This window comes from Pangasianodon hypophthalmus, chromosome 5 (assembly GCF_027358585.1).
Source record: "Pangasianodon hypophthalmus isolate fPanHyp1 chromosome 5, fPanHyp1.pri, whole genome shotgun sequence".
NCBI lineage: Eukaryota > Metazoa > Chordata > Actinopteri > Siluriformes > Pangasiidae > Pangasianodon > Pangasianodon hypophthalmus.
In genome coordinates, this window is record NC_069714.1 from 3,219,557 (window position 1) to 3,242,662 (window position 23,106).

Sequence of the window (23,106 nt, forward strand, 5' to 3'; positions counted from 1 at the left end):
TGAGTATCACGTGATAATGAATACTAGTTCTCAAAAGATTTTACTCTTTACATTTTCATTTAGATCTTAAAGATGAATAAATGAATAAAGAATGAATCTTTTTTGCTGTTTAATGAATCATGTTTCTGTACATTTAAACAATACTTATTCAAACAATATCCAACATCCAACATACTAATTTGTACAGATATCACCACCATTCATTTTTGCACTTATAATATATTAAAGTTTTCTTAAATAAAACAAAAATTTTCACACATTTTCACTATGAGCCCAAGTTGAAAAATAAATTATATCCATAATGCTTATTTAAGTTGATACTATTTAGTACTCACTTATAAATATTAACTACACTATTAGAAAAATTTGTCAAGGGTTCCTTGGACAATTAAATGTTCCTAGCCTCCAAATATGGCTCTACCGCATTGGATAGACAAACACTCCATTACAGGGCTCTACACAGAGCAATAAAGGGTTCCTCCAGAGTGACAGCTAAAGAATCCTTAAGGTTTCTAAAAGAGTCTGTGAAGTGCTGAAGTGCAATGTGTGTGAGACTAACTACAAGCAAACATGAGACTGATTCTCCAATAACCAACTCAAGTTGTGGGCTTTCATAGCTGTGCACATGCGCACAGGTAATAAACTTAGATGAACATGCATTTTGTTCAGTACTAGAGAACAAGGCAGCCTGGTACCAGAAGTTCTTGAACAGATTTACAGAGTGGTCAATATGTAAAGGAGTAGATATTAAATCTGACATCACTGTCAGCAGGTAAAAAAGGGCATTTGCTATTTAATTTTTTTCTTTTTTATCATTAAATTTAATTTATTAAACTTTTCTAAATTTAATAATAATTGCAAATTGGTGAACAGTGGGGAACAGTGCTATAAACACATATTTACAAGCCAAAAGAATGATGTGGACTATCCAGGTAGATTTTTAAAAAAATGGATATGCAGTCATCATCCACTTTATTAGGAACACCTGTACACCTGCACATTCATGCAGTTATTCAATCAGCCAATCAAGTAGCAGCAGCGCAATGCATAACATCCTGCAGATACAGGTCAAGAGCATCAGTTAATGTTCGCATCAAACATCAGAATGGGGAGAAAGTGTGATCTCTGTGACTTTAGCCGAGGCATGGACGTTGGTACTAGATGGGCCGTATTGAGGATTACATATATGGCAAATGCTTTAATTTCATACCTTTATTAATATGTTAATAATTTATCCATTAGTTAATTCTTTAATTTTAGTTAATCCTTCTTTATATTCTGTAGTCACACATTTATGTTGGTAATCAGAAGTCTAGCACATCTGCTTCTTGCTATTTAGGCTTGCGTGTGTGAGAAAGCAGGAAGAAGTCTTTGTAGGCCTGATTTAAGGTATAGAGGGAGGTCTACTCCATCAGAACTGACTTACAAAACACCTGTAACAAGTGAAGTTGCAGTCATGTCTTCTTATGCATGATGAATAGCATAGGCTTGTGACCTGAAGTTGAAGTAAAGTAATATTCGCAGTCCTAATGTTACATTAGACTTTCACCATATACAGTATGTGCTTCCTTTCCTGTTAATCATATAATCATTTATTTTTACTTGACCAATAAGTATGAAGTCCTTTGTCTGCCTGTAATCAATCACAAAACACTAGTCCAATTCAATGAAGTAATTTAATTGCCTGTAACACCTTCTCCCCGGCCATAATGAGAATAAACATATTACTCTGGAGTCAGCTGTGTCTCTGTGAATTTTACTTTCATTAATATTAAGGTAATATTTTCCACCGCACATAACCTGCTGATCTCCTGGGATTTTCACACACAGTCTCTAGAGTTTACACAGAATGATGCGAGAAACAAAAAACATTGTGTGAGCAACAGTTCTTTATAACCATGGTGAGCAGAAAAGCATCTCAGCATGCCCAACAAACCAACCCTTGAGGTGGATGGGCTACAGCAGCAGAAGAACACATCAGGTGCCAACAAGAATCTGAGGCTATCATGGGTACAGACTCAACCGGACTGGACAGTTGATTAGAAAAAACATCAGCTGGTCTTTTTTCCAGTCTTCAACTGTCCAGTTTTAGTGGACCTGTGCCCACTGGAGCCTCAGCTTTCTGTTCATAGCTGACAGAAGTGGAACCCATCATGGTCTTCTGCTGTTGTAGCCCATCCACCTCAAGGTTCAATGTGTTGTGCATTCTGAGATGCTTTTCTGCTCACCACAATTGTACAGAGTGGTTATCTGAGTTACTGTAGACTTTCTGTCAGCTCGAACCAGTCTGGCCATATTCCTCTGACCTCTCTCATCAACAAGGTGTTTCCGTCTGCAGAACTGCTGCCTATGGTGTTTTTTCTTTATTGCACCATTCAGAGTGAGCATTACCTGAAGCTGCTGGTCTGTATCTGCATGATTTTTTACACTGCACTGCTGCCACACTGAATAAATATAACTGAATGAATGGGTATACTAAATAAATAAAGCTGTTGTAAAAGTAAACATAAAGGCTCTTCCCCTTTATAATATACTTTATATCATATGTTTATATATTTGCTAATAACCACCAAGAGGACAACTTAGCAATCATGCACAAATTAACTTACTAGGTGTAACACTGGCATATTTTATCACCCTTAGCCACCATTGGTCTTCACTTGGTGAATCTGTTTTTTCATTATCCAATCACTATGCTACTGATATTACTATTTGAAGAGTGCGTGGTATAACGCAGCAATTGCTGCAATGTCACTGTGCCATATCTTTTGAACCCTGACGATGCCCACAGACGTCCACGGTCAGGAATCCGTGAGAGTATAACTAGCCGTGCTCACTGGGTCAATCACAGCAAGTCCAGACAATCCTCTGCGAGCTCATCTATATGGATGGGGAGAATTTTGCATGTACTTCAAATGCGTTCACCTGCCCTGTGGCGTGTTAGCATGTGTCAGCCTGCACTCTTCCCAGATATCCATGAACTTATAGTGTCTGTTGCCAGGGTGCCAGAGGGCTTCTGTTTTTCACCTCTTTCCTGATTTCACAGTATCTACTACATTTCATCAGATGTTAAGACATTCACTAGAGCTCTTTATATCTGATCCACTCGCTCGTCCAGAGCTGAAGCCTGAGTCCTGCACAGAACCATCACTCCAGTGGCATATGGACTCTGGAGCCTGGAGTTCTGGTGTGTGTTCCTGTTCCTGCTCTTCCTTCAGTGTGTGTGTCGGCTGTATGGCAGGTGTGATCACAAGTGCTACTGTGCAACACTCTTCCTGTGCGTCTAGGAGCAAGGGAACAGATGGAAACCCCTGGCAGAAGACAAAGGGAGTTTTTCATATTGTAACATGAAAAAGAAAATGCAGTATGAAGAATGTACTGTTGAGCACAAAATTTTTGTAGTTAAATATTATTATTATTATTATTATTATTATGAGTGAAAAAAATAATAAGGATATCATGCTTTTGTGTCTGTCAGATAAACATTATTCATATATGTCATATAAAAATTGTCTAACTTTATTCTTCCTCTAAAATAACATCTTTCTTATCTCTAAACAGTTTTTGTTTGCTCTCATTTGTAATATTTAGCCCATTTACTGCAATAAATTGTAAATTTTAAAATACATTTTCCTTGTTCATCCAGAAACCATAGGGGGTGGCATGTGCGAATACACAAACACACACACTTATACAATTCTAAATTCATTACCACAAACTGTTGATATTTCATCACTAATGAAAGACAAATTGTAATTTTACTTCTTACTCAAACTACATTATTTAAAATGGTAAGAAATCCATTTTAGATGTTTGAGAAATCTTCAATGAAATCTCAATTTAAATATGTGTTATTTTATCTACTGCTCAGTCAAAAAAAAATCATGGATAAAGAATTAAGAATATAATTTGGGGAAAAAAGTGATGATGAAATTAAAACAGTATTTGTTAGTGAGCTTGAACATCTAGAAACTGCAGAGGAAAGAAATCCTTACTAGTATGCTCTCAGGTGCTGTATATACTGAGGATTTCCTTCTGAATTTGTGACATATGTATAAAAAAGCTCCTAAAACAGGAATACTGCACAGCACAGAGAGAATTCTCAGCCAAACCAAAGGGCGACCTAAAAGTGACAAGAAAGATACTTGTGACCTCCATGCAAAAAATAAAATAAAATAATATAAAATAAAGTGAAAATTGTAGAAAAAAGAGCACAAACAGGCAGAGCGATATTCAGATAATCTGCTAATCACACCAGGTTAGTGACATGCAATAGTCACAAGAAGAAACATTTAGCGAAGGAGGAGAATGGAGCTCTTTTACCTGTTGTGTACACACACTGCGGAGATGTGTAATTGCTGCTCTTCTCATAATCCAGACTGAAGACACTAACTTGCACACAGTATTCAGTCCAGGATTTCAGTGAGCTCAGTGGAGCATGTGGACTGTCATACACTTCCACGTGTTTCTGCTCTACAGCAGACAGAAAGGACAATTAAAAATAAAGGTCTAAAGTGGCATCAGAGCCATAAATTGTAATATATGAATGAAGGGTGGCATGCTATAGCGGCAAAAAGTGTAATATGAGTGCAATTTTACACACACACACACACACACACACACACACACACACACACACACACACACACACATATATATATATTACTGAAACGTATTTTTAGAGGCCCAGTGTTTTGGTAAACAATATACTAAAATCACTGAAAATTGGCTGCTCATTTGATTTATAAATGAAAATGTGCCTCACTGGCAAAGTGCTTAAATATCAGCCCTGGGAAACCCAATGTCCCAATGTTTAGAATCCTGGGGCGTGTAAAGTTTGTGTGTGTGTTATTGTAGGTACCTGCTGTACCTTCTCTGTTTGGAGAAGGTGCTATTTTGTGTGCACTTCAGAATCATCACTACATTGTTTGTAGATTTTGTAGATGAGTTTGTAGATAAAATTGTAGGGTGTAGGCAAAATGTAATCCTCTGTAATCATGTAATCATGGCCATGTCTTGAACTGGCCGTGTTGTGAACATCTATAAATATTTGGATTAAAAGAAGTGTGTGTGTGTGTGCGTGTGTATTACCTGTTCAGGTTTAAGCCTCTCCCAGTATTGTACCCTGTATTGCAGCTTCATCACGTCTCTCATGACTGACTTGGATATCATAAGAGTTAACCCGTCTACGTCTGCTTTCACATTCACTCTGCTGGGTGACGCTAACAGCACTGCAACATTTGAACAACACAGCTCCTTATTTAATAACACACAATTAAAAAAAACATCAAGCCATCAGGTCATTATTAGATGTAGGAGTTAAGACTGATCATGTGAAGACTGATCAAGTGATGTAATTTTTGCAAGAAAATCCGATTTTTTTGCAATAATCCAATCAGTGTAGTAATCTGACCAAGTACTTCAGTAATCTGAGGACAGAGAATGCGGTAAGTCATCTAATAATCAGATTCTTTTATTACCATCACTACTAGCAGTGAACAGAAATGAACAAAGCAGCTAAAAGTGACTTAAGTAAAAGTATCATTTCTTTAAAAATACTGACTCAGGTAAAAGTTGTCATCTCCATGTCTTCTTGCTAAACATAGATTCTGGCTTTCCAATTCCATTACAATATTCATTTGACTTTTAATTATTAAATATATTTAGTAATCAACATAATCCATTCATGCATTCATTCATTTAGTAATAAAATCCATCCATCCATCCGTTCATTCAGTATTCAAATCCATCCATCCATCCATAATTCAAATGCATCCATCCATCCATCTATCCATCCATCCATTCAGTATTCAAATCCATTATTTCTTTCATTCATCTTTAATTACCATTTTATCATGATCAGGATGATCGTTGATGGTGGAACTTCAGTCTAGACAGGAACACATCCCGAACAGGACACTGTTCAATTTTAACCCAATTTAAACCCAACCAACACAACCTGCTGTACCACGGTGTTCTTTTCCACAAATATCAGTGATCTGTCTTACTTTGCATATTTCTAATGGGGGGAAGCCCAGGGTTATAAACACAAAGGTAAAGCAGATATCCCCAGGACCAGGATTAAGAACAACTTCCCGGTTGTGCAGAAGTCCCTTAAGGCCTCTCTTTATGAGCCAGTGCAGGATGCAGAACTGAAATGATTTTCTCTAAAAACAGCCTTTTTGTAGCAATCACTTCAGTGAAAAGAGTGGGAGAACTGCATGCCATGGAGATAAACTCACCTTGCATGCATGACCTTGCATAGAGTGACCTTGTAGTTACAGTGATTCTGCTCAAAGTCACAACTTTTGTACATCAATCAATCGATGTTACAGCATTCCATGAAGGCCAATCTGCAGAGCGTTCCCAGAATGCACCCTAATACTACCAATCCTCAGATCAATGATCATCTGTCTCAGATAAAAGATACAAGGAGCTCTCTTGTCTAAACAGAGACCGGCCCACTGGGTGATGGGCATCATCACCAGGGCCTTCAGACAGGCAGGCCCAGCCCCTAATCACAGACATTATTTAGAGGAGTGCTGCTCCAGGAAGTCTATGCTGCTACCACCTGGGCCTCACTGTGCACCTTCTCCCTGTTCTACTAGGTCTAATATCTTCCAGGGCTGTGAATGTGGTGGTCTTCTCCAAGTCCTAAGGTGTGCTAGTTCCTCATGATACACATTATCCGGGGGATTCTCACCACCCCAGTGGGATAAAATACTGTGCTCTTTAGATGCTTTTTATCACAGATGTTGATTTTATGACTGTGGTCCAAGGGACTGGATGCACTGCACATTTCTGGTGCTTTCCCTTTCAGTGGAAAGAGAGGGGAAAATCCAGGGAGAAGCAAATCCAGTGCCATCACTGACAACTAGTGATGCTACATATATTAGAATAACTTGGTAGCCTCAGTGTTTTATTTTTAATATTTTTGTCAACCTAAAGTTGTGCTTTTGCATCCATTATACCTCTAATAGTGCATTCAATGGCTCTTTAGAATAGAAATCAGGCAACATTTAGAGACAGGCATTCCTCAGATTTTTTTTTTTCATACACTGTTGGCTTTCTATCTTGGTTCTAGAGACTGTTTTTTTGTACATGCGTATGACGGCACACACTCACCATCCTCATCAGGTGTGAACCTCATCTGCGTCCAGTTGGAGCATTGGAGCCCAGCCTCTGCTCTGACTCTAATCAGAAATGTTCCTGAAAAAGGCAGCTTACAGTGTGTGAAATCACACTGACGCTCCCTGGAACCTTTACACGCCCGCTTATATGATCCCTCATCGTCTTGAGCTTCCCAGCTGTGAAAAACAGAGGAAGGAAAGATAGTGAGAGAAAAAATAGTAATATATCTCATCTCATTTCCAAAGAATACACATCCATAAGACATAGCTAAAAGCCACAGTAAAAAAATGGGTTTTAAATGTCGACTTAGTAACTTATTATTATTTTTTTTTTTGCAACGGCTTCATGTGGTACCTTATGACACATTGAAATGGTGCAGGGCATTCAAAATGATCTTAATGACTGAAAACCTTCTTAAAGTTAACTCACAAGACATAATCAGAGGTGAAGGTGACTGGATCTTCCAGCTGTGTGTAATTCCATTCCCACTGCAGCATGTAGTCCATGTCCACTGCAATCATTTTTACATCATGTGGGCCTGGCAGAGAGGCCGAGACTGGGGGCAGGGAGAAAACATATCACATCACATTAAATTCACATTAAATGATTATTACAATAAATTATTGTTTCATAATCTCACTGAAGATTTGTACCTAAGAGCTGCTGCTGTAATCACAAAGACTGTCCTGTACTCCTCCCAGGACTCTTATTCACAATATACTCGTACCGAACATCCTTCTACATCTCTAACTGTAATAAAAAATAATCCCACTATCTTGTGTCACCCAGGAGAGGAAGGGCTCGTTTTGATTCTAGTTCTGCTGGTGCCTCTAATCCTCACTTCATCTCAGGGCTTGGGGCCTCTGGCTCGCTCATTGCTTTCATTTCACTGCAAGTTATATACTGTATATTACTGTCTATGTGACAAATAAAAATCTTGAATCTTGAATGTTAGTGATCTAAATCTACATCTGGATTTCTGCTGGTTTGTGACAATGTTCTAATGTTTAAACTGCTATACAAATAAAACTAAATATATCACGAAATAAATTGCAGGTTTGGATAAAATTGCTTCTAGTGTTAAGTGTTAAGCTTAACTGGTAAGCTATTTTCAGACAGTTCTAGGAGAAAATGTTTGATTTTCAGAACAGAGAGGTCAGTACAGGCAAATGTTAAGTGCATTGTGGATCAAAAGTGGTCCAGCTATAAGCAGCTAGAAGGTTTTCATAGCGTTTAGAATCTGAGTCATAATGCAGTAAAACTTATCTAATTCTTGGATTTGAATTTTGGCCCGACATGGTCCTGCTTACCATTTAGGCAGCTAGACTCAGACCCGCTGTCAATTGTATGTGTGTCAGATATAAACGTTAAGTGCACTGACACTGGGTCATCACTCATTTTCTATCTGGGCTGTGATATTAAATACCTGAACAGTTCCTAAATATTAGCTGTATACACCCGAATACCTACTATAATTCCTGAGGTCTTTTTTTATATTTTAATCCGAAGCAGGGAAACAGCTTGTCATCACCAGAAATTATACAAAAACACACACAAAATATGCACATCAATAAATTCTGGTCAAATTGAAAAAATAAATAAATAAATAATAAATAAAATGTTTAAAAAGATGGTGATGGTGAATATAAATAATGGTGGACAAAAAAAACAAAACAAGATGGTCAGGAAAAAAAAACATAGTAGCCAGGTAGTTATCTTTTTCTGTGTCACAGCATGAGAAATGCCAAATACATAATAATGTTAGTCTTATTAAAACAACGTCTTGAATATTGATAATATATGCCAACTCTAGTGGATATTAATATCTGTATATCACTCCACAAAAGACAAAAAACAAACTACAGTCCATTCTATTGCAAAATATATATATAATACAATATTCATAAATTTAAAATGTATATCCTGAGTTTATATATTTCTGTAAATCTGCTTTGTGACAATGTCCATTGTTAAAAGCTCTATACTGTACAAATAAAACTGAATTGGAAATATAAAGGTAATGTTTCACAAACGCATATGAATGGTATTATAATAAAGAAATAATTTAGGGACCATCTACAAAGTGTATGAACTGGACGACTTTGTAAGATTAATTACCCACTGGATTTAGTTAAAGGGAAGCAAAAGTTGGCATTTGTAGTATATTTGCACAACTCTTGGTTTGGAGTCTTTCCATATTCAAGGAACAATGTGAGCTGTTTTCCCACAGAATACCAACATGTCAATACAGATGGGATATATAATATTAACCTGACTGTTTATTTTTTTTCTGTTAATTTTTTTTTTCTTCAGGGCATTGTATAGTAGGTACACTTCCTGTCTGAAATGGAATTTCGTCATCTTTTTTGTTTTAGACAAATTTGAAGGAAATGATACTTAGTGGTCTACGTTATGTACTTTTTAGACGGCCCCTTACTGCTTTCTTTCTTATTTGACGAGATGAATAATTATTAACACATTCATCGAGCCTTAAATAAGTAGGTCTATATTATTTTTTTTAAAAAAACACTACATTTGGTTATAGTTTGTTCTTTGTCATCTCTGTAGTGGGAAAATGTTTGTTTAATCATATTTTACATCCCAAAAAGAGAAGAACCTAATAGAGAAAGTAAAACTTTACTTCAGTCAAAAACATCACCTCAGTGACAAACATGATCAGCTTTAACACAGTGTTTAGTACAGATCAGTGTTTTACACTGGAGATATGGCTACACAACACCACACCACACCACACAACACAACACAACACACAACACAACACAACACAACACAACACACAACACCCTGCACTGCTGAAGCTCAGACCCACAGTACACTTGAAATCAGTGGCGATGTGTGTAGAAGCACAGAAACACAATCAACAATCAACAACAACAACAGCAGAACTTCCTACACACGGGAATGACCCACAATAAAATAAACTCAAGAACAGCTGAACAAGAAGCAAGAACAGCTTAAGGCTCAATATCCAGCTCAGCTTTCTCTTACATGTTCATTCTTTTCCCACTTTTGTCTTACCAGTCATTATGAGAAGCAGAGTGAGCCTGAGGTCGAGGTGCAGTGACATTCCTGCTCACAGATGATCATTTCACACCGGCATCATGTGCATGTGGTTTACAGGAAACAGAGTCTGGTAGAATTGCAACTGATGTGCACCGATTTCCTGCTCTGACAGTGGAGGGAGCACTTCCGCCGAGCTGCCACGTGCTACTTACACAGCGAGTCTACCTGCCTGTCAAACAGCTGCACACAGCTGCATACAGCTTCCTACAGCAAAGCAGCCAAGTACTGCATTCAGGAAAATAAAAACAAGAATGTAGATGGGGGGTTTTCACCAGAGTGAAACTGAAAGTCCTTTTACTCCATGCTACTAATCATGTTGATCTCTGAAATTCAGTTCAGCTTTAAATCCTTTCAGAATATATCACTGGTTAAAGGCAGTGTTCATAAAGTTACAGGACACAAGGCATAAAGTGTGTCAGACTCACTTACACCAGTGCTTCTCAAAATTACTGCAGCCCAGGACCCTTTTATCTGTAAACTAAATAATCTTTTGGCTGTATATATATATATATATATATATATATATATATATATATATATATATTTGTGTCTTAGAGTTTTTTATTTCGAAACTTTTCACAGAAAGTTCACATTATTTTATAGGACTACTTGTTTAGATTAAACCTATTCAGTTCAACTGACCAGTCAAAAAGACTAATAACTAAGAACTCAAAAATAAATATAATGACTTTGATAATGGTGGGTTTTGACAATTAATAGTCCAGAGAATGTTGTGTGTGAAAATCCCAGGAGATCAGCAGTTTCTGAAATACACAAACCAGCCCATCTGGTACCAACATCCAGCACGGTTAAAGTCACAGAGATCACACTTTCTCTTCATTCTGATGTTTGATGTGAACATTAACTGAAGTTCTTGACCTGTATCTGCATCATTTTATGCATTGCACTGCTGACACATGATTGTCTGATCCATGGAGGCTCCATCTGGCAACTTACAGGACTTAAAGGATCTGCTGCTAACGTCTTGGTGTCAGATACCACACACACCTTCAGAGGTCTTGTGCAGTCCATGCCTCGACGGGTCAGAGCTGTTTTGGTGGCACAAGGAGGACCTACGCAATATTAGGCAGGTGGTTTTAATGTTATGGCTGATCGGTATGTATGTGCATGTATAATTAATAGATAGATAGATAGATAGACAGACAGACCCCTGGTGGTCCCCAGACCCCATTTTGTGAACCACTGACTTACACCACAAGCTGTTGAACTCTCAGTTCTGATTGGTCAGAAGGTGTTGATTAATTTTCTAAAAAAAAAAAAAAAAGGCCATAGTTCAGCGACTCTTTTTTTCTAAATATGAACTAGCTTGGCTTCTGTAGCAGATCCTCTGTTTATCCAATCACATGCATTTATGTAAATTATTTAGCATGAAGTGAGACAACTCATGAGACCAGAAACCAGCTGGAGAGACAGAGAGGTCCAAAAGGGAAGTATTTTAATATAATTTACCCTTTTAGCTCTGATTAGTGAAGTGATGGTACGTGAAGACTTGAAAAAAGTCAAAAATGAAAACAAACAAAACAAGTCATATCACTTCATCAATCTGAGCACAGAGGGTAAATGGAATGAGGTAAATTATTTACATAAATGCATGTGATAAGATAAACCACAAAAGAGGATGTACTACAGAAGACAAACCAGTTAGTAAAGTAAAGCTCTGATCTTTGCTCCACCTGTTCTAATAAACCAGGCCTTAGAGCTCCACAACACTCTATGGATAAAATGTCTACAGCTGATCAAATATCTGAATGAGCAGAGCGAAATGAACACAGAAAGCAATCGTTCTTCTGCGAGTTCTGTTTTCTGCACTTTAATTTTACATTCCAGCAAAAAAATGATCATGGTCAACAAAATGACCTCGACCCTTGGTGACCCTCGAGGCATTGCAGGAAAAATGTATTTATTGATTATACTGTCTTACTATGCAGGAGAAAAAATGGACCCAGTCAGTTCTGACAGCTTTCAATAATCCACACAGTAAAACATGTTTTAAAAGGTATATATGTGTACAAGTTGTCACAAGTGTACAAGTTAGTTTGAGAGAAAACAGAGTCAGTGCCTTATGGTGCTTTTAGATGACCTTTGAAACAGAAGGAAAGAAAAGCAAGTGAATAAAGTAATCTATGATGTTAATAACATCAGATTCTATAAGAATCATATTAAAATGAGCCTTAACAATTGTCAAGCACAATGACTAAACCCAGCTACAAATACACAAGAACCTGAGAAACATAAAGGTATCACATAATTTTCATTCAAAAGTTAAATGTTCTTAAAGTCTATATATTTTAGACAGTAAGAGAGCATTTTCAGAACAGACAGTTCTTGACATCATGGCTCAACAGATTTAATTGTTTATAAGCAACAAATAGTTCTGTCCTTCACATTACAAATTTTTAATTTTAATCAACATTTTTGATTTTTAATGCCATTTTTCTGCCTTTTGTGCCATCTACTTCGTCTATTTGTTCATTAGTAATGTGTTGTAGAGTAATAGAAGTAATTGCTGGAAGAAAATGTAACGTGTTAAGGTGACAGTCTTTTAAACCGGTATGAAAAGTTAAGGATGGATGGCATATGTGTCTTTTCTTATAACTTGATATGAAAAAGTTTGCAGTAACTGCTCTTACGCCACAGACTTGCGGAGAGATCAGCTCATTCTAACCCTCCCTTGTAACAGGGAGTTTGTTTGCGAGTCTTTTTATGTCTCAGCAGGAAGCAGGTGGGGAAGAGATTGCGGCACAAACCGAACATGAAAGCCAGCTCGAGGCCGTTCTCGTTTTGGACAAATCAGACGCTCACGTCTTGAACTCCTTCGTCCAGCTCCTCAACTCGTATCTTTCTTCCCAGTTTTTCCATCTTCATTTCTCCGAGCTCGCTCTGCCTAGGGCCTGAGCCCTCTGTGGAATAAACACCGGAATCGCAGCTGCTGTGTCGGCTGCGTGTCCTGCCACTTTGCTGCGAGCTCTCAGGTGGCAGGTGAACCTCCAAGATGACCTCGGTGACCTCAGTGACCTCAGGATCTGGGGTCAGAAGATCCAGCGTGTCACAGCAGTTCTCCAGCTCCTGCTCAGTGCTCAACAAGCGTGGCGTGTCTGAGCTGCCCGAGTCACACAGGTACTGATGACACAAAAATAAATAGACGACAAATAAATCCACTGAAGCAGCAGTCAGCATTTGAGGCAGTGAACATTTTGAAAAACACATAAAAACAGGAATGTGTCCACAAAATGTATCCGATTCACCTTATAAAAAAAAAAAAAAAAAAAAAAAAAAACATGCACTGGTTTTTTTTTTTTTTTTTTTTTTTAGTATGAAGCTTCCCACAGACTCCTACTACACAATGATAAGCAGCCGGTTGCACCAGCTAAACGTAAGCTTTATCGTAGCTAAACCTGAGTGGAAATGGCCACTGCGCTCGAGCCTGCGGATCATGTCCAAGTCACATGGTTTCAATGTAGCCTTAAGTTATAACATAAAACTTATGCCTACCTTCTAGTAGGTGCAGTATTCGCCACAAATAAAGCTACTCTGTGATTCTGTTCAAAGTGAACAACGTCGCCATGCGCAAAATAAAAAGAGCATCTACGTGTATAAATCCATGCTGTTTTCTTTCTATTATTTTAAACAAGGATTTCTTCATGTAGATAGTCAGGCTATACGATCATTGGACATGGACACTTCACAGAAATAAGGTTTCTGTAACGTGACAAATAAACGTGAGGGACTATAACACTACAAATAGACTATTTTTATATCAGCTAACACAGCAAGATCTTTCCTCAGATAGTGCAAAATGCCGTCAGATCGACAGATTAGCAAATATTTTTAAAGCTTATAATTACTGCAATATTAAATTGCCGTTCAATATACTGAAATGCGGATTAAATTGCATTTAGGGGTTCGTTATTAAGAACTGTTGCATGAGAGCCCTTACAGCAGAACGGAAAAAGTGCATACCAATAAAAATTACAAATAGAAAAAATGGATAAAGTGAGTCACCATTTTACTGTAAATGCTTTTTGGTTTTGTTCATTTATCTACAGTTATGGCATTAACCACTTCCCTTGACCTCGAACTTGATCGTGGATGTTCATGTTGCATTTCCTGTTTATGTCTCAATACTGTTACTGAGGTTTTAATTCAACTCCTCTTGATGTTTGGGAGCGACTTTACAACATGCCCCCTGATTTTCAACTATTTCAACTCATTTTCAACTAGTGCAGGTCTTCAGACTGAAAGGATCAAAACGAAACGTCCAATCAAACTGTTTTTCTAGTGATTTTACATTAGGTTTTGTACTGTTTTACACATTTCATTTCATTTTTAATGTCATTGAATTCTAGACAGAAAAACAGAGATATAATCCCCACAACTAACTAACTAAATAAATAAATAAATACCGCATTATGCTGGAACCACCCTGAAGATGGGTGGGTGTAACAGGAAGAAAGTGTACATGCTTTTCGGGGAAACAGTATAACAGAGATCGCACAGGATGTTCAGGGCATAAAACAGGTTAGAGGCATAAAGCATTATCATGGTAGAGCATGAACATGCAGGTTATTAGAGAATATTTATATCATATTCAGAAAGGGAGATGCCAATTTCTTAACTAATATCATTTTTGTTTTTCTATTAATTTTAATTAAGCATTTTTGGTACTGTGATAAAGAAAAACACAGTGTACAGTGAAGGTGTGCATGGAACAGAGACAAAATGAGCCAGGATTTCTAGGCTCAAGGATGTGTTGGTGTGTTTGTGCTCCTCCAAAAAGGGTATACTTTTTAGTTATGTTAGTTATAGATAAGTCAGTCTTTGCCACCAAAAGAAGGTCCAACTCCCCTATTTAGGTTTGCCCGTGGTGTAAAAAAAAAAAAAAAAAACAGCTAAGAAGGATTATCTGAAAGTGAAATATGGATAACTTCACGTGTTTTAATATAAATCAAAAATGAAGCTTCTGTACCTCCTGGATGGGTGCAGGCAGCGGGACCGAGGGGAAGAAGGTGCTCTTGACTACCTTCACCACTCTGAAGGTGCACATGAAGAGCCCCACCAGCACCAGGAAACTCAGCGCCAGCGACAACAGGAAGTACAGAACAATCTGCCAGGATGGGGTTTGACCTGAAACACAGATTTCACTTGCTACAGGAACTCAACTCAACAATACAACAGAAAATCCCCCAAAATACAAGCAATTGATGTTTCTAAGGCTGATAAGAACTGAACCTTTATGAGTCAACCAGGCTGTGTTTTTAGAAAGTGTCTCAGCATCATTTTAATACTGTTACAACTGTTTTATGTCTTGTTTTGTTTTGTAATTGAAACATGTTCAAAGTATACCTGTGTCTCATGTCTTACTGGCACATGTGAATCAGGTCTAAAATACCCAGAAGCACTCTGCTAGTCTGACTATACAAGCAAATGTGAAGTACATTCACAACTATATTTTGCACACAAATCTTCATAAGCAGTCCGAACCTGGAAACGTTCACGAAGCATCTGAACTAATTAGCGCTTGTTCTCAGCACTTTGCTCACAGTGTGCAATACAGCTGGATTTTAAACAGATCACATCCAGGGTGTGTGTTTCTATAACCATCTATAACCAACAACGTGCCCTGTTTCAGGTGTCATGTTAGTGTTTGCAGTCATTACTGTGTTTTATACCACAGCTCAGCTCAGACAGTAGTGCCACTACAAGACAAAACACATGTTTACGATTAGTGCACTCGCTCCTTATTGTTTCTATAGTAACAGCTCGTTCTCAGGGACTTGTGTGACGGACGCTCCACATAAACGGTGGTACGGTAAAGTTTTCTGTGCGGAGAGGTTTAGCAGTTATGAAAAAGAGACTCCAGTGTCAGCGCTTTGTAACAATCAGACATTTTTTGTCTTATTAACTTCAATAGAGAGACAAAAACGAGAGGCTGGTGAGGGAATGAACGATTATAGCTGCTATAATGAGTGATAATAGAAACTAATTTGGATGTAATACAAAACACTGAATGTAATTATCAGTTAAAGTATGTCTCTTTCTTTGATAAATAAAAAAAATAAATAATCATTAGCAAATTTCTGCAGTATAAGAGGAATAAAACACTCTGAGATGTGCTGTTTTTCTAGTAACAGTAACTTTGCTTTGTGTCAGGCCGTATCACTCCACCGTGTCTTTGATTATTTTCCAATAACAGCACACCTGTAACATTTTATTTACAAAAACCATTTGTGGCTCTACTAGATGTCCTACATCTAATCTGCACTCTTCCCTTATTTCTTCCCTCACTGGTTAGCACAGGTGTCTCGTGGTTTTCAGGTGGTAATAGCAACATGTGCAGAAATATTGATCAAACCCTGGTTAAAGATCTTCATTTAATTTCTGGATTTAGTTTCATTCAGTAGTAAGCAGAGCACTCTACATGGTTAAAGGGGCAGAATACATAAAGTAAATAAATAAAAACTGTAAAGTTAAATGGTACCCTGCTTAAAATAACAATGTTTACAAATGTAGAGCCAAATGACAAGGTTACAAAATCAGATCTTTTTCCGAAGCGTACCACTGACCATCTTTAAGAAAAGGGTCGTTAGATGTATTTCTCTTTTACAGAGAGAGAACTGGAGGTTTGCTTTGCAAATTTTATGCAAAGGAAATGTATATACCTGAACCCAAATAAGAAAATTACCATCATGCTCATCATGGAGCCATCACAGGGACTTCCTCATTACACTCTCCAATTATTTACCAAAGCAACATTTTGTCTTATTTGTTGGTTTCATCTCTTTACTTGTCTGGTGTTAGTTTTATATTTTATTTTTTATATATTTTTACTTGTATGGTGTTATTTTCAGACACATACATACTATTATGTAATATAAAAAATGCATTTGTATGCAAGTTTCCTGGAAAAAAAAAAAAAAAAGTTCCACATCCATATATAGCAGTATCTTATTGCGCAACAGGTAGCATGCCTGGATGAAGGCAAAGCGCCATGTCCAAGCAGAACACGACACTGCTGACACACCCATGTATGGTGCAAAGAACTAACTGTGATTTCACTGGAGCTCAGTCCTATAGAAGACTTGGGATTATTGGGATTATTTGGAATAGCAGGTGACCTGCCAAGACAGGCCAAAAACTCTTAAGACACTAGTGGAATCTTTATATGAGACTGACGCTGCTATTAAGGTGAAGGTATAACAAAGTGTTAGGGGAAAAAAAATTACAATGCTTATTTCATCCAGAGAGCTTATATAAATATATATATATATATATATATATATATACATATACACACACACACACACACAAATTAATTGTTATTTTAAGGTTTATATTGCTCAGACTCTGGAGGATGGATTTAAAGCTTCCTCCCTTTAGGGTGCTTTCACATATGTAGGGTTTTATCCGTCAGAATCAGATCCTGGTGTGTTTTGTTCGAGCAGGTGAGAACACAGCAATCGCATTGAGGTGTGGACCAAAACAACTCGCTCAGACTGCTTCCAAGTGCAGTTCAACCCTGAATCAACCCAACTCCAGGAGGTGAACCAAAAGTGTCAGGAGTTTTGGGCTGCAGGATTTTTTGTAAATGTGAGCTTCTAAACTGAGACACAAACTGAGACGCATGACGGCGCCGTAGCGTTGCAGCAATGTGATGTGTTCTGGAGATTTAGATCAATGTATTGAGATTTAGACAATGAATCCTTGATGCGATACACAAAATGTTTTAATCTAGTTATTTATTTCATTATTTAATCATATATTTAGTGCTGGCTCTGTACTTGGGAAATTTTAGTGACTTCTACACATACTTGCCAAAGGTTTATTTCCCTTTTTCTCTCACTGTATTTCTGACCAATGAATGAACGAGTTTAATGAATATTTCCAGGCCTGAATGCCCCTCAGCTAAGGTTTGTTTAATGATGTGCAATATAAAACCAAACCCATCTATACAGCAAACAAGCCAAAAGTAGCAATTTGGCTCTGATTTGGATAAATGGACTAATAGGTGTGAAATCGCCTTTAACAAGAGGTTTCTTAGATTTTAAACCAGGATTCCCACCTTCTTGTCCTAATGAAAACATTTCAGCCTCTTTCAAGACTTTTTCAGGACAACAGATTTACAACTTCAGAGTCTGTGTTAGTTTGAGAAAAGAATATCCAAAATTTCCACAAAACATTATCTGGATATTGGTGAATTTAATTTTCATACTTTGCCAGACGTTACAGAACGGCACAAAAAAAAAAAAAAAAAAAAACTGCAACCAAAAAAACATTTCTGTTTGTTTGCTGGTTGTCAACTTACCGTCTGTCTGTGTGCAGTAGGTGGGACTGAAAACACTGGTCTTCTTGTAATAGTCATCCCTGGACTGCACTCGCACACAGTACCATGTCCAGCTCTCCAGCTCAGGCAGAACCACCAGATTATTGGCACTTGTTAGATTATTAGGCTTTTGTACAGAGAGAGAGAGAGAGAGAGAGAGAGAGAGAAATTGAGTGTTTATGGAAGTGAGACAGGGATCTCACCAGGGGATCTCATTAGTTAATCTGTTATTTAGATGGAAACATGGCCAGCACTGCTCTTCTTACAGAACTCTACTGTACCAGAAGATTTATTCAATTATCAAATGCTTGATCATGATCATTAACATGATAATCCTTCAGATGATATTATATCTGCATCTGTCCTATTAAGAAATATACCTCAGGACCTACAAGAAAAGTGAACAAAGATTTTTCAGAACAAACTGAAGTTTATTTCAGATTTATTTTTAGCTAATAGTGGCGGTCCTGTACATCTCAGGCATTTTAAACAGAAAAGAAACTGAATGTGATGTGTTTTATTTTTTTCAGTACTATGTGCATTAATAAGGCATTGAGATGAACTGATTACATTTCACAACCAAACCACAATCCATGTAATCAATGTAACACGAGATAAGAAAACTGACTGGGCACAGATGCAAAAATCTTTTTATATGATTAAATACACAAGAAAGTAAATGGTGTTTGGTATACAACATTGGATACACTCACTGAGCACTTTATTAGGAACACTATACTAATACTGGCTAGGGCCTCCCTTTGCTCTCAAAACAGCATGGATGGCGTGGATTCCACAAGATGTTGGAAACATTGCTTTGAGATTCTGGTCCGTGTTGACATGATTGCATCACACAGTTTCTGCAGATTTTTCAGCTGCACTTTCATGCTGCGAATCTCCCGTTCTACCACGTCCCTAAGGTGTTTGTTGGACTCAGATCTGGTGACTGGAAAGGCCACTGAAGTACACTGAACTCATGATCATGTTCATGAAACCAGTTTGCGATGACTTTTGCTTTGTGACATGGTGCATTATCATGCTGGAAGTAACCATTAGAAGTAAATTGTAGCCATGAAGTGATGCACATGGTCAGCAACGATAATCAAATGGTCAGTGGCATTCAGGCAATGACTGATTGGTATTAATGGGCTCAAAGTGTGCCAAGAAAGCATTCCCCACAGCATTACACCAGCCTGGATTGTTGACATAAGGCAGGTTGGGTCCATGGATTCGTGCTGTTGGTGCGAAATCTGAGTTACTGTAGCCTTTCTGTCAGCTCGAACCAGTCTGGCCGTTCTCCTCTGATCTCTCTCATCAACAAGGTGTTTCCATCTGCAGAACTGCTTCTCACTGGATGTTTATTTTTTATTGCACCATTCTGTATAAACTCTAGAGATTGTTGTGTGTGAATATCCCAGGAGATCAGCAGTTATAGAAATACTCAAACCAGCCCGTCTGTCACTTGACCCGTATCTGCATGATTTTATGCATTGCACTGCTACCACATGACTGGCTGATTAGATAATTGCACGAATGAGTAGGTGTACAGGTGTTCCTAATAAAGTGCTTGGTGAGTGTATAATATACAATAGCACAGCTATAAACTGAGTTAACACTTTAATGCTTGCATGAAATTCTAAGCACAATTCTTCTACACAATTTCTAAAGATGACACATGCAGGGGTGAGGCAGTTGTGTCATGCAAAGTAAAAAGAAAAGAAGAATAAAAAGAAAACATCAACTGGGTTCAGTTGTGTGAGTTTTTACGGCTGTGGTCAGGTTACAGGTGTGGGTGGATTATTTTTTAAACAAAACTGAGAAGTGAAAGCATGAAAAGACCATCAACGAAGAAAAACAAATTGCAATCACTAATCATCAGCATCATCTCTTTTAAGCATCCAGCTCAAGCTCTACTTTTAAAACTCTTTTATTAAAAACTTGTGCAAGGAGGGCTTGGTGTGTGTGTGTGTGTGTGTGTGTGTGTGTGTGTGCATACCTGTGCTGATGAGCTCTTTTTGCAGTACTGTATGAAGTAGTACATATTGGGTAGCCATTCCTTCATGGAGCCATTGGTGATGGTCAGAGGGTCAGAGATGGCAACCTGCAGCAGGCCAATAACAGGGGTGATGTTCACTGCAGAGGGCGGCCCGATGACAGCTGAAGGGGTTTAAAAATAAGGTTACGCTCTATGTGCTTTTAGTGTGAAGGGAGAGTCACTGAGATACAGTAATGCAGTAATAATACCCAGATGATGTAGTAAAAGAGTATAGTGAAATAAAGCTGGTATTAGATTTAGTTTATAAACAAAAATATCCTGAGCAATTAAACAAATCCTTATTTCAGCTAAACAAAACTCTAAAGAAATTCATCAAACACATGTGACATCAAAAACTGACACGAGATGTTTTAGTATCGATATAAAATTATATTCCCGGACCTGTGGTTCATCTGTCCAAGTTCAAAGTTCAGGTTTATGACGCTCCAGTTCAGAGCTTCTGTTACTCAGTTACAGGATTAACGAGGTGATAAAGATCCAAGCCTGGTTCATATCTACACACTACACACTGACACTGCTATCTTTCGAGTTTCATGGGTGTGCACTTCACTACTTACTCTACTCACGATACTCGCTATAATTATTGATGATATTGATTTTTGATGATTTAACTGTAAATCAATTGTTTTTTCTTTTTAGTTTTAGTAAAATATTTCTCTCAAATTTACACACACCCACACACACAGACCTTAAGGAAGTTTGATCACACAGATAAAGATAAAAACTGATAAATGGTGATAGTGATGTTAGAATTTGTGAACGCTCGTTTAACAATCACACCTGACTAGCTTTAATGAGTAGGAGCCAGTGTGTGTTGTATGTATTGTATAGTGCGCATTTGAAACACTGCATATAGGTATGAATACGGAACTAGCTATCCAGCAAATCATGGTAATGCGTTCTTCCCATTAAGATCCAGCATTATTTTAAAAGTTGTGTTTTGTATGTAAGCTGAGTCAGGGTTTAACAACATGTTAACAACATCGTTGTGGCCCATAAGTGCATGACACAAGCTAAAAACACAACACTACGTCAGAAACACATAAACTCACAACAGAAAGTGTTGTTACTGGACATCACATGCTCAGCTACAGCGCACATCAGTGCGAGACGACGGAAAACAAAGTGCTGGAGGAGGTTTACAGTAAGAGAAAACATGAACCCCAGTGAATCTACAAGCTGCAAACTTGCAAACAAATCTATAAGCTGCAAACAAAACAAATCCATAAGCTGCAAACAAAACTTGCAAACAAATCTATAAGCTGCAAACTTTGCGCTGCATTAATTTGAGAATGTGAATGCTGAAAACCCTCCGAAAGGAAGCCGGCTTATTCAGAAGAAAGAATTACTCCTCACTATAACCAAGTTACTAGCATCACTTTCACTAAGCTAACTAGATGAAAAAGAAAGCCATTTTTTCCCCTTGTGATAGTCATATGCTGTGTCCAATAAGCAATAAGCATGTGATGTTCAGTAAAGACCTACCCTTTAGTTAGTGTTGGTGTATTTGTGTAAAATTAGCATCCAACAGAATTCCTGACAAAAGACAATGGACCTGGACTCGCCAAATGATCTGCAGGAACTAACATTTATAACCATGTTTAGATAACATCTTATTTAACGAGTGCTTTTCAATCACTGTAACAATAACTTTGGACAACTTGTGCTTTTAAGTTAAAGCCAATTAAAATTTTTCCCTAAAGTTTTTAGCCACTGAAAGTCACTGAAACCTGGTGCATATTTTCCCTCTGACCGACGGCAGAACCTCTGAATAAACGAGGGAAATCTTACCATCTCTGTCGGGACAGAACTCCTTCATGACCCAGGATGAAACGTTTTTGCCACTTTGAGCCCTCACACGCAGCATCCACATGCCGAGATAATGCAGCTGCACTGAGGAAAAATCGCAGACGTGTTCAGGCGTTGACTCGCACACTGACTTCCAGTCCTGCTTGTTCTTGGGCTTTTTCGTCTTAAACATCCTGGAATCAGCCGAGAGAAATTTTGCATTAAGAGGGGAAAAAGATCAAATTGATGCACCATTTTCCAGTGATGGTTATTAAACACACTAATTCATAGAAAGGTAGCTAGCTACACTACAAGCTTTATGCTAAGACACTATTAACTACTAAAGACAAATACTGCCACTCCTTTATTTACATGGGCTTCAAGAATTTAAAACAATTACCAGTCCATGTTACCTGTTACACTCGGTTATACTTTACGTGATTGTGAATAGCAAGCCATTCGAGATTCAGCCAAATAAATTTTAATGTAAAAAAGAAAGCAAGCTAGCTAAATATCAGGAACAAGGTAACACACCTGTGAGTAAATAAACTGTATTTTTTAACTGTGATATTTTCCCCCTAAAGCTGCAAGAAGATGGACATTTGAAAATTTAGCAGACAGTCACTTCACTACTACTGAAGATCGCTTTGCTGTATTGTACACGTGTTTTTTTTTTTTTTTTTTTAATGGTTCTTTCACTTGAGTG

The 23,106-nt window shown here is 37.7% G+C and overlaps 2 protein-coding genes across 5 annotated transcripts in view; both read right to left on the reverse strand.

Moving 5' to 3' along the window:
* Nucleotides 1-90: 90 nt before the first annotated feature.
* LOC113545737 (interferon alpha/beta receptor 1a) lies at nucleotides 91-10,676 on the reverse strand. 4 transcript variants are annotated; one of them, XM_053234377.1, is made up of 7 exons: nucleotides 10,171-10,670; nucleotides 7,561-7,687; nucleotides 7,126-7,307; nucleotides 5,092-5,231; nucleotides 4,324-4,471; nucleotides 3,996-4,123; nucleotides 92-3,311 (listed from the first exon to the last, which is right to left on the reverse strand). In XM_053234377.1, the coding sequence occupies exons 1-7, from the start codon at nucleotides 10,217-10,219 to the stop codon at nucleotides 3,063-3,065; spliced, it is 1,023 nt and encodes a 340-aa protein (XP_053090352.1). In that variant the 5' UTR covers nucleotides 10,220-10,670; the 3' UTR covers nucleotides 92-3,062. The 4 variants fall into 4 exon arrangements, with proteins under 4 accessions (XP_053090354.1, XP_053090352.1, XP_026801016.1 ...); XM_026945215.3 differs by having other exon boundaries at nucleotides 4,324-4,468; nucleotides 10,171-10,669; XM_053234379.1 differs by lacking the exon at nucleotides 3,996-4,123 and having other exon boundaries at nucleotides 91-3,311; nucleotides 10,171-10,676.
* Nucleotides 10,677-12,119: 1,443 nt separating this feature from the next.
* Nucleotides 12,120-23,106, reverse strand: part of il10rb (interleukin 10 receptor, beta) — a 17,625-nt gene continuing 6,638 nt past the window's right edge. The window contains exons 3-7 of the mRNA XM_026945208.3: nucleotides 22,404-22,594; nucleotides 20,553-20,713; nucleotides 18,539-18,683; nucleotides 15,203-15,360; nucleotides 12,120-13,356 (exon numbers count right to left, since the gene is read on the reverse strand). Of these exons, the coding sequence (XP_026801009.1) occupies nucleotides 13,027-13,356; nucleotides 15,203-15,360; nucleotides 18,539-18,683; nucleotides 20,553-20,713; nucleotides 22,404-22,594 (985 nt within the window). The 3' untranslated portion in view covers nucleotides 12,120-13,026. The remainder of the gene's footprint in view (nucleotides 13,357-15,202; nucleotides 15,361-18,538; nucleotides 18,684-20,552; nucleotides 20,714-22,403; nucleotides 22,595-23,106) is intronic.

What these genes read in the sequence shown, in the direction of transcription:
- LOC113545737 (XM_053234377.1), bottom strand. Translation starts at nt 10,219, where the DNA reads ATGTCACTGCACCTCGACCTCAGGCTCACTCTGCTTCTCATAATGACT. An exon ending in GTTCACACCTGATGAGGATG is followed by an intron (nt 5,232 to 7,125) that starts GTGAGTGTGTGC and finishes CAAATGTTGCAG; the next exon opens with TGCTGTTAGCGTCACCCAGC. An exon ending in AGAGGCTTAAACCTGAACAG is followed by an intron (nt 4,472 to 5,091) that starts GTAATACACACG and finishes TCTGCTGTAGAG; the next exon opens with CAGAAACACGTGGAAGTGTA.